Source organism: Anoplopoma fimbria, chromosome 16 (assembly GCF_027596085.1).
Source record: "Anoplopoma fimbria isolate UVic2021 breed Golden Eagle Sablefish chromosome 16, Afim_UVic_2022, whole genome shotgun sequence".
Classification (NCBI taxonomy): Eukaryota; Metazoa; Chordata; class Actinopteri; order Perciformes; family Anoplopomatidae; genus Anoplopoma; species Anoplopoma fimbria.
Window position 1 is genome coordinate 899,443 of NC_072464.1, and position 11,907 is coordinate 911,349.

Genomic DNA, 11,907 nt, shown 5'->3' on the forward strand with positions numbered 1-11,907 from the left:
ACAGCATGCAGGACTTACATGGTCAGGTACTATTAAAACATTGAATATAGAGACACATAAGAAACATTCTTAGGAATGAAATCGGGGATATTAACTTGTTTTTTGTATATAGGGCTGTGGTATCTCAGCAAATGTGCAAGATCAGTAGTGCAATATCTCAAGGAAAATTTAAATTGAATGTACAGCTAATGTTTTCTGGCCTAGTTTTTTTTTAGGCATTTATTTTCATGTTTTTTTTTATTTTATTTTGTGGGCTTTTTTGCCTCGTTTCCGGTGAAACCCTGTAGCTTCATGGAGGCGGAGCCACGGATCCGGGGCGGAGCCACAGACAGGCCACGCCCCATCCCGTTCAGCCCACTGAGACGTTCAGGTGCCCTCAGAAACTGCAGGATCCGACGTTCAGTATCAGATTTTGTTCAAATCAAAACAATAAGCCCTATATATGAAAACATCAAGTCAACAAACAATACATGAATATAATGATTAATTTATAGGTTTTGAATGACTCCATTTTGATTCATTAATTTATTCATCATATTACATATATCCATATGTTTGTTCAACGTAGTAGAAACCAAACAATATATTCTTTCTATACAAAACAAAAAAAATTCCAGTTTAAATTACCTATCTGAATCTCTTAATGTAGAATTGCTACTACTGACACAACTGCAACTACTGCTGCTACAGGAGCCAAGTAGGTTGGGTCAGAGCAGACTGTATCTGCTGAGGAGACTGAGGTCCTCAGGAGTGCAGGGAGACCTCCTGAGGACCTTTTTCGACTCTGTGGTGGCATCAGCCATCTTCTATGCAGTGGTCTGCTGGAGCAGCAGCATCTCAGCAGCTGACAAGAAGAGACTGAACAAGCTTGTCAGGAAGGCCAGCAGTGTGCTGGGGTGTCCACTGGATACGGTGGAGGTGGTGGGAGACAGGAGGGTGATGGCCAAGCTGTCATCCCTGATGAACAACACCTCCCACCCCATGCAGGACACCCTGGCAGCTCTGTGCAGCTCCTTCACCACCGGCTGCTTCACCCCCGGTGTGTGAAGGAGAGGTACTGCAGGTCCTTCCTTCCTGCTGCTGTCAGGCTGCACAACCAGCTCTGCTCCCAGCAGACCACATGACACAGGACACGTGCAATACAATACACTGTGCAATTATAGCTATAATAGTTGTTTCTGTCTGTAAATATAATATTTCAGTTATTGTTGATTTTCTACTGTTTTTTATTGCTTATTTATAATACTTGTTTTTTTATTTCATTTTTTATTTTTATCTTGTCTTCTTCTACTATGTCTCTTGTGTGCACTTTACTCTATGCTGCTGTAAGCCTGCAAATTTCCCCGCTGCGGGACTAATAAAGGATTATCTTATCTTATCTTATTTTATTTTAAGTAGGCCTACGGTCTCAAATCTGTTCGTAAAACACATTTAAATTAACTTTCTGTTGAGCAGAGGGCTGTTGAGTTGCAATCTGCAACTTCACCGCTAGATGCCACACTGCACAGAAATATGTCGATACTGTATGTATAGACAATAAACTGTGTTGGCTATTCATAAGGTGTCAGTGAATGCATCACTCTATTGTCCAGAAGTCTAAAATGTAGTTCAATAAATCTAACAGGTTTGGTTAGTTTATTTTTTTCATACATTTGTGTGTCAGGAGTGTTATAGGTGAGTTGTGCAGATGATCTCAGGTGCACTAGTTGGGTCTTTAGCTGATTTCCCATCATCCTTTGGAGGAGGCGTGAAGGCCCATGGCCACCTGAACCTGGAAGCCAGATGAGGAGAGCTACATTATTCAGTCTGAACATTCACAATGTTTTGTTTCGCTCTATTGTCAAGTTGTTGTTTTTTATATTGTTCTTCTTGATCTTTTATTACATTTTTTGTCACGAATATGTAATTCAAAACAATAGAGTTTCCTTTCACATATTTTCATATTTTTGGTTCTTCATTGTAAGCTGCTATGTCTTCTGGTGTCTACACTTTGTTTTGTTGCATCCATTTAAAACTCAGCCCTGCTGTTTCACTCTTTAATGCTGTTTTTTGAGAGCTGAGCTGCAGAGATCTAAGCCATGCCGGCACAGTGTGAGTGTTGTTCCACAGAGCAGCACCGTAGGGTAAAAAGGTGTAGTTGACCTGTTGGAGGTGTGGCTGTTTCTGCTTGTATTATTCCTCCCTACAATATGAAAACTGACTAAATAGTGCACAATGAGCCCATATAAAATGTTCTGCTTTATATATTGTCTCTTGACTTTTGCACTGTGTTTACTGTTAAACACCCTATCATTAAGACAAACTTGTAAGTTCACACCTACTTGGCAATAAAAAAATCTTCTTATTTGTTGTTGTGTAGAAGTGTATTCAAGTAGTTTCAGTCACTTCATTTTAAAGATCCACAGTCAGATTCGTAAACTACACTTTTTCCTATGCTTTAACCATTGCATCACCACTCAAATGTGCAGACTGACCGCTGTGTGACTGCCATCTGCTGGATTGTGTCGGGCAGCGGCTGTCTGAAGGTCTCTGGCAGGAAGACGCAGATCGCAACACTGAGCAACGACAGAGAACCCACAATGATCCACGGCAGGAACTGATTGAAAACAGCTGGAGACAGAGACAGACCACATCAGTGAGTTCATTTTATATCCAATACAGTCCTTTATGGACTTTGAGTCCATCCAAATAACAAAAAAATCCTAAAAATCCACATTGGATAAAAAACAAATCTGTATCTCCAAAACAAACGGAGGGTAATTGAGAAAATGTGTCTTTTTTGTCATTTGGGTGAACTCACCCTTCAAAAGCCAGAGCTGAATGCATCACAAGAGCAGCTCACAGCTACTACCATGGACGGATTACTGCATTGGATTACAGGGCACAGGCCCAGGGACCCAACAGGTTACGGGGGGCCAGAGCTTCCGTTTGAAACCACTACTTACATTTCTTTTATTTTCTTTTATTGGTTTATTTGGTAGGGACAGTGCACATTGATAAAACATTTCTGTAAATGCGCCAGAGTTAGCCAAGAGGTTTTTTTTCATCTGTAGTCCCTAGACAGATGTTTCAAAGTCACCCCAAAAAAAGAATATAAATTAAAATGATGCATTATTTACCCTTTACAAAGGTTACAGAAACAATAAAAGAAGAGAGAATATTAATATAAGTAGTAACATAATTCAGGACACCCTTGTACATAGTCAGGTACTATTAAGACATGCCACACAGAGGCTCGTTAAACAACACATACGAAGCAAAGAAATGAGGGGAAAATTATGTTAAATAGAACATGGACTAAAAACAAGATTATGTTGCATTGTTAGACACTAAACACACATATCTCAGAAGCATAATACATACAAAAGCATGCAGAGTATGTAAAATAGTGTAATTTCAGTCTGACAGGGCTAAACAACAATAAAAGACATGCATGCAGGTAGAGGAGTGTCGACGGGCAAATCAAGACAGACAGCTGACAGCAGACAGACACAATTCAGCACAGATATATTGAGGAAGTAAGGCGCAGTTATGTTCTAGTAGTGACAGAGCTGGGTACTAATTAACCATTTCTTTAAACTTCTTGTTGGGAAGTCACAAAGAGAAGCAAAACTACCACGGAGACGCAAAAAGAACACAAAATAACAACATAAAGGTGCAAAACAGCCAAAAACAGAATCTTATGTGGGAAGGGTGGGACCTTTACATGCCTGTGCCCAGGGACCCATTGTCTCTTAATCCGTCCATGGCTTCTACTTGAGCTGGTATTGGCGGTACCACTACGACAACACATATTCTGTTGTAATAAGTTATTGTATATACTTTATAAACTCCACAGTTTAATGTGTGAAGATAAGGGTCTCACCCAGCTGAAGCAGGTATGGGGAAACAGAGCATCCCACTCTGGAGAACATGGCACAGGTAGACATTGCTGTGTTCCTGATGACTGTGGGAGACAGCTCACCGGTGTAAATGTACAATACCCCTATGCCGGCCAGAATGCCAAATTTACCCACCAGCACCAGGACCAGGGTGAGGGTTGGTTGACCTGCAGGGAGGAGAAGGACTGTTATCAAACACTTCTGAAGCACTGAACCACGAGGAAGCAATTGACTGTTCATTTAACCCCTCCCCAAGATATGGGGATCACACTATGACTAGGCATGGCAGGCCTGTCAAGCTTTGTATTTCTCAACATGGTGTTGTACACATGGGGCTTTAATGAGAGAGATATTTGTATATAAAGAGGTTGAAAGGTAGCGTCTTATGTCAGCCTTTCCAAAACCACCAAAGCAAAATTGCAAGGAATTGTTTAAAACCTGTGTTTATCTGCTCTAACATGCATTGCTAGCATGCGAGGCCAACAAGCTTACTACATAATTAACAGTAGGAACCTAGCGTTAGTCCCACAGCCAAAGAGCAAAAGCTAACTACATTATTTTGTGGGATTACAGGTTACGTTAGAAAAATCCACAATTACACTTTATTTTACTGTAGTGTAATAATAGGGCTTATAGGCATTACTTTGCAAGTTAAGAACAATGCTGCTCATCAACTAGTGAGGATGCTGACTTTTCAATGGGTGGGAGCACAATGTGATCCACATATATAATGCAATCTATTGGTGTTGTGAACACAGACAAGAATTGCCGTTTTTTTTCATTTCGCTCAGCAAGAAAACAATGCCAATGGAAAGTCATTGAGGATACTAAATTGTTGACACACCAACTGCTATTGACATAGAATTAAATTTCAACAAAGACCACTTACAGCGGGTGGGTTGGAAGGTGGATGGACCCAACAGACACAGGACTTCTAACCACGAGGCCGGTGTTTGACACCACCTTTCCCAAAGCGTTGTTGCGGTTCTGTTTCCTAAACCTCACATTCGTGACGGTTTTCCTAAACCTAACTAAGTGACTTTGCTGACTAAACCTAACATTTGTTTTGTTGTCTATACTCTTCCCCAAAAAGAAGTTGCGCCGTGTGACTACACAAATACAGACAATTAGTTTCCTAGTACACAAAACCAATAGATTGCATTTCCTGACTATTTCACAAACTGCTGTTAGGCTGTTTGCGAATACTGTTTCCACCAAGTGGGGAGCTATCATTTTAAAAGGAGGGAAACATTATTCAATGGGTAGGAGACTTAGACATAACCGTTTATACTTTTATAACCGTTGAAACTTTTATAAACATTTCTTTCTTTTCACCCAGCAGAATTGATGATCAAGTGAACCCTCGACAAAAGAATGTTTTTTGTAAATGGATGTAGCCACCATGACTTCATCCATTAGTTAGTGGACTGCTGATTTGAAGCCATGATTTTTGTGTCGAATTTTGGCTGTTGCCAAACATCTGCCATCTCTTTGCAACCAGAGGTGGCTTCCCCTGATGGCCATTAGAGAGAATGCAAGTTAAAGGCACTTTCGGATTGGCTTCGCTTTTAAAGAAGCCAATGTCTCCAGGTCCTGCCTCGTTCTCAGCCTCATGAACAACAGAAGTAAATTTGGTTGTGCATTTTACAACTTTTAGGACCTTACCCTTTAAACAAGGGTTTTTCAAGTGTAAGTACTGGGAAGTTGTTTGAATTAAAAAGTAAGTATCCCAAGACAGACACGGAATTTGTAATAACACTGTTTGGCTATGCTATGTAAAATTTGCTTCAAAGCCTGGCACTCTTTCCTAGGGGCTCCTTCTTACTCACTGTTTAGAGTGATCTGGATGAGCAGCAGCGCTAGCGCCCCCAGCAGGGTGAAAATTATATATGACAGGCGGCGAGGAAGACAGCGTGCCGCAAGCCAGCTGGCAGTGAACGCTGGGAGCTCAACAGCCGTCAACAGGAAGTAGTTCAGGAAGGGGTTGCCATAAAGACCAGACATGTTGAATGACATTCCAAAGTAGCTTACATTGCTAGAAAACCTGCAAACAACAAGAGAACAAGACTTTATCACAGTAAAAGTTGTGGAAATGAACAACTAGTTGTTGAGGTACTGTATCTTGCTTTGGCTGGAAATACAAAACAACCATACTTGGTGGGTGTAGCGACGGCTTCCTGAATTTCAGGGAAATTCTTGTGATGGAAAATGACCTTAACTCACCATATGAACCACAGAATAAGTGTCATATGTCGAATGTTTGCTGTCCTCAGAAGGTCCAGAAAGGTGAGGGACTCTGCCTTCTCACTTGTTGCTTTTTCAACCTGCAGAGAGACAGAAACGTCAGTACTATGTCCATCATCCTCTATCTTGCAAAACAAGGCTGAAGTTTAAGGTTCTTACGTTGGCTGAGAGGAAGATGACATGTGGAGCCTCCACTTTGTTCTCCAGAGCCGCTGACCTCAGCAAGAGTTCTGCTTCCTGAATACGGCCACGAGACACCAACCAGCGCGGAGACTCTGGAATCAGCCTTTTGGACGAACAATTGAAAATGATTTGGTGAGAATTGAGAAAGGAATGTAGATCACCCTGGTTCATATATCTTTGTGCAATGCAGTCCTCCAAGTTTAGAAATTATCTGAGAAGCGTGGCGAAATACCTTTACGCTCCAAAATACAAGACACTAAAAGAGGCTTTGATCCTGGCTTTAGATCAATTTTTTAATGGGGGTAGGCGGTATGCTCAAGCCAACTTCAAGAACAACCTGTTCCAATCCCAACTAGTCACATATTGACACTTTGTCAGGAACAACTTAACAATGCTTTGGGACATGATCACCGGCCTCGGTCTCCTCATTTATAGAACAGTGATACGTTATCACGACAAAAAAATATATTATCTTTTGGTAAACATTAGATATATGGTGTTCATAGTAAATAAGCCTTTTTGTTTGTAGCAAGTACAAAATCAAATTACCAGTGAGAGCCATCACCGACTGTTGAACCAAATCATCAACTGGACCCCAACATATGTCATCCTGACCTTCATGAAAACTAATTTATTTAAAATTATTAAATGCAGATTGTTCTTCATATTGTACTGAGGTCATCTTACCACCAGAGGGGGATACAGGCCAGGCCTGGCACAGCCATTGCCAGAGACAGGTGTCTCCAGTTCCTGACCAGGTAGGCAGTGACAGGCAGCATCAATTCACCAAACACGTAGACCCAAGGCATGCACAGACTTGAGAAGAGAACTCTGGTTGAACCCATCAGGATCTCTGAGCCTTTGGATAAAACATTTCAAACATCGGCTTAGAATGTACACAAGGCCAAAACAAACAGAAGTAGATTTCAAATGCGTCCACATCGGTATCGACATTGTCTTATTCTGTGCTCCAGTAAGACTTCAACGTAATCAACATCAGTACAATAACACAAGAGCACGCAACCAGTGGAGTGAAGGACAAAAGTCAGCAGTCACGATATCAAAACGAAAAAGCCCTACCCAGTACAAACACAACTATGTAGCAGGTGAGCTGACCCATGCCCAGCATGAAGAAGAGCACGATGAAGACGGGCCAGGATGTAGCGAAGGCCAACGCGGTGCTGAAGATGCTCAGGGTGATGATGCCACAGAACAGTACAGGCTTCCTGCCAAACCTGAAGTACAAATACAACAGTATTAGCCACAACTGCAGCATATATGGTTCACTATTTATATATTCATTAGAAATAAGATGGTATTGTTGGAAGAAACCATGATGGTCGTCCAAGTCCAGGGCAAACCATGTTTTTGAATGTTTGGGTTGAACATTTAGTATCAGCAAACCTGTGGCTACGGCTCTGGAGCGAGAGCGACCGTCCACCAATCGTACAATTGGTTTTGCTATCCCCAGCCCCTGCAGTCTACATTTCAAAGTGTTCTTTGGAAAGATACTGAACCCCAAATTTTTCGAATTTATCCCTCCTAATGAGCCGGTGGTACCTTGAATGGTAACTTCTGCCGACAGTGTATGAACAGGTGAATGCTGGCATGTGTTGTAAAGTGCTTCAAGTGGTCGCTAAGACTAGAAAAGCAAAGCGATATATGAATGCGGTCCGTCTCACCAAACCTCAAAATGATGTCGTAAGTTTAAGCTTTAGTTTTTGCCATACACTTCCTTTTTCAAAGACATGTGGCAGACCTTCATGTGTTTAGTCTATGCTTGGTTAGCTCAAAGCTAACTACCAGAAATACCTTGGCTAAACATTCTACAACTGAATCTGTAGAAAAGTACCGGTCAGAGATCTGTCCAGAGACGAAGCATCCAAACAATCCTCCAAGGAAGTAGGCGAAGGAGGTAAGCGGCTGTTTCCACTGGTCGCTGCACACCAGGTTAAACTGGAAGACAAGGCACATATGAGAATTCTGCAGCAGACATAAAAAAATAGTCCAAATGCCCAGAGTCTCTGTTCATCTCAGGCTTCTGCCAAAGCTTCTGAATTCCTGCCTTCCACTCCTTTGAGATTGTTCTTCCAGTTCTCAGCTTCTCGGATTCTGGCCCATCAGTATCCATATTCTTAAAGACTGTCATCCAGTGTCCTGCAATGCTAAGCCAAGTCATCCAGTGTGAATCTAAGAGTCAGATTCTCTATAGTCTGATTATGGTCCTTCAGTGGCCCTCCAGCATTCATCGCCCTAGAGCCAGGTCCTCAATCGTGTAACTCCTGTGAGCTTGCAGTGTCCTGCTTTATAGAACCTGGTGCTTGGCTATTCATAATCTTAAAAAACAATCCTCCGGTGTCCAGTCCTTCCAAGCCTGGTCCTTGGCCATCCAGCTCTTCAGAGGCTAGTCCTCTAGCAAACAGCTCCTTTGAGTTTTGTCCTTAAGTGTCCGTCTCTCCAGAGGCCTGTCCTTCAGGCCCTGCTTTCTTCCTATCCAGACTGCTGGTTTCATCAACCTCAAAGTTGCTTGGTTATGTTGGGACTGTGATGTCAGCATTTCTCCGGTCTAGTTTTTCTCCCTTTGGCTGTCCTCCCTGTGCCAAAGGTTTGGTTTACCACATATGATATGCCTCACAAATGGGACTAAGATGAACGCTACAGAGTTGCTTCAAAGTAGTTTAAGGACACAAATCACTGTGTGGTGGGGGTTCAACTGTAGTGATGCCTTCACTAACTCTGCCTCATCAGCTATATTGCCAAGTGGCCGTGTTATTTTAGCTCTTCTTGTTTACTTGGCTGTCTGTTTATCTGTTGCCCTCTAGTTGGTAATGCCCTGCCTGCCTTTCAATTCTGTTCTTTTTTAATCTCACAGTCTACCTCCTAAGTGAGCCTTATTGTGTATTTATTGTGTCACACTCACAAGACAAAAAAAATGACTAACAAAGTGCAAGATCTCTACAAACATGGAAACAAAAACTAGATCTGTTCTCAAAATCCCTATCGTCATGTATTCAATAAACTACAAAGTGTACTATATAGTTTCCTGCCATGTTTTGGCAGTTAAAAGATAGATTGACAATTCCTTATTCATCCATTTGTGGAAATTCAGGTGTCTAGTTTCCTCTACGAACTCAGAAGTCAAAACCAGAATCAGAAGTAGTTTGTAGTATGTAAATAAGAACCAGGTTAGATTAGCACAACAGAAATTGAAATACAGCTGTTCTTCTTTGCATTTGCACACAAAATAATCGAATAAAAGTTCAGTCCAGATTCATGACCAAATATAAATGTTGCCGCTGCAGCTGTTCTGTATCACACAGATAGATGAAATATGTAGGAGATGCCATGAGGCAATGATTGGTGGCAACTGAGAGAAGTCATGACCCCTCAGTATTTTACAGACCAAAGTTGTCCTGAGACTGGTTTCTTATGTAACAATCTGGGATCCAAAAAGTCACGAAGAGCAGATGGAGGAAGGCGGGGAGCGACAAATGGAAACAGTAAAAGTAAAATGTAGTGTATTTGTACTCGCATTAGATGCAGTAGTAAATCCCATAGCAGCAACAGTAAGAGCAATAGCTCAGTACCTCAGTGACTACAGTAGACTGGTAATGCTCAGTACTGTAGGTCCATCCATCTTTACAGCCCTCCTGGGTAAGGTAGGAGAGGAAGATCTCTGGACGTGACAGGTTGTAAACCAGATCCGGGCTGGGGCTGGTTCCCAGTGCAGACAGGTTCTGCAACAGGTCAAGCTCGAACCGGCTACAACTGCTCTTTTCTGGCCACCCTGCCACCTCCTGAGCAGAAAAAACAATATAATTATTATCGAACTTGTGCTGCAACAACAGGAAGTAGACTGACCCCAAGCAGAGCGTATTAGATCACACTAGACCAGTTCTAACCTGCATGAGGCTCACAGCCCGGATCAAAGCTGTGTAGTGAATTATTAGCGAACAGCATTTCAAAATATTTGTAATCCTTAGCTTGTGCACAGACATCAGATGTGCCATGTCTCAGCATTCAACCAGATTTAAAGAAAAACATTTTAAAAGGAAATGACTGTACAGAGTAACATGAGCATTTGATGAAAAAATAAATAGTCTACTTCTCAACCTTGCTAGTTTGTATGATAAATAAGGTTCCTTATTAACTTTACCTTATCTCAAAACAAGACACCACAGCGCTGGAAATGAACTAAGTAAATATACTCAAGTACTATACTCACAGTATAATAATGTATGGTAATATAACACTGGCAGCAGCCATTCAACAGCCAAACAAGTTATTTAATACAAACAAGTTATTTAACTGATTCTCTTCTGTTCTTGTTTTGGAGTTTAAATGCCTGAATTTGACTTTTAATTAATGTTTTGTAGTGCTGTTTTTCTACATTAAGTAAAAGATCTGAATACTTCTATCAAAATATAATTTTCAATGCTTTTTGCACCACAAACAACAATCAAATTCACCTCCATTGTAATAAGAATGAAGTTTAGGTGGCGAAGAGCACAAACCATGAACAAACGTGAGCTTAAGATGAGACTTATTTGAGACTCCCCAGCAGGAAGATAAATAAACCTTAAACTGTCTGGTCAAACCACGGACAAGGGAAAGGTGAGAGGGATTTAATGCTTTGGATTTAGGTGAGCTGACCTTTTCAATATGAAGTTGGATAAACAACAAAAAGTCATCAACTTTAAAATAAGTAATTTTTGATGAGTGTAAGTCCCATTTTAATTCTCTTTTAGCTCTGTTTTGGTCCCTACCAACCCCTGAGGGAGATATCTGTCTCTTTAGCTGCCTAATGCTTCACTCTGTTCATTAGCTGGTTGCTAACTGTGTCTGTCTGCTGTTTGATGGTGAGGAGGTAGCAAAGTGGGCTCATAGATTAAAAATAAACCGCCTCCTACGACCGAAAATAACGTAGTAATATCAGTGAGCCAAAGTCACAACAATGAGATTCTAAAATAAGAGCCGAGGAGATTTTGAGTAACACTTTTGAAAGACTCAGACACAGGCACAGCACTGACCAGAACTGGGATGCTGGCCTGGAACCACTCCTGGCTCAGGTTGCTCTGTTTGGGGATGGAGCAGTGGTGTTGGGGCGTAGCCAGCAGGAAGATGACGGACAGCAGGTTGTATCCACTGGGGATGGTGGTGAGACACAGCAGGAAGAAGACTCTCTTCTGGAACGGGCCCCAGGTCCCCAAAAAGGACAGGGACTCCTCATAGTCCTGCATTTTACTGGACTCTGCTTATACTCTATTCTGTTTGACTCTGACTTTTTTTTGCTATTGTGAACCTGCAGTCAGTAATTCAATTGATTAAGAGCTACTACAAGCACTGAAGCAACTGACAATCAGGTTGACTTTAAATGCAGAACAACAACTAGAAATATTACTCTGATAAATGCATAATGCCAAATATAATCTAATATACCAACAAGATGAACGAATACAATTATCCTAATACTACAAAAATAATATATCTTTTTTCTCTCTGAATACAAATCGTGTTAATGCTCCTGTTGCAGCAGTTATCAGCTTCCCTGTGAGGCTTCACACCTCTTTTATCCAAGACAAGACAAAATAACTCCACC

General features: G+C 41.4%; 1 protein-coding gene across 1 annotated transcript; it reads right to left on the bottom strand.

The window, feature by feature from the left end:
* Window positions 1-1,668: 1,668 nt before the first annotated feature.
* On the bottom strand, window positions 1,669-11,584 carry LOC129105036 (organic cation/carnitine transporter 2-like). The gene is made up of 11 exons (XM_054615905.1): window positions 11,339-11,584; window positions 9,896-10,105; window positions 8,161-8,264; window positions 7,389-7,543; window positions 6,996-7,167; window positions 6,285-6,411; window positions 6,105-6,205; window positions 5,711-5,925; window positions 3,866-4,048; window positions 2,475-2,610; window positions 1,669-1,771 (listed from the first exon to the last, which is right to left on the bottom strand). Exons 1-11 carry the CDS (start codon window positions 11,546-11,548, stop codon window positions 1,669-1,671), a joined length of 1,716 nt encoding a protein of 571 aa, XP_054471880.1. The 5' UTR covers window positions 11,549-11,584.
* Between the last annotated feature and the right edge of the window lie 323 nt (window positions 11,585-11,907).

What these genes read in the sequence shown, in the direction of transcription:
- LOC129105036 (XM_054615905.1), bottom strand. Translation starts at nt 11,548, where the DNA reads ATGCAGGACTATGAGGAGTCCCTGTCCTTTTTGGGGACCTGGGGCCCG. An exon ending in CATAGTTGTGTTTGTACTGG is followed by an intron (nt 7,168 to 7,388) that starts GTAGGGCTTTTT and finishes TTTTATCCAAAG; the next exon opens with GCTCAGAGATCCTGATGGGT. An exon ending in CAGATGGCAGTCACACAGCG is followed by an intron (nt 1,772 to 2,474) that starts GTCAGTCTGCAC and finishes TCTGGCTTCCAG; the next exon opens with GTTCAGGTGGCCATGGGCCT.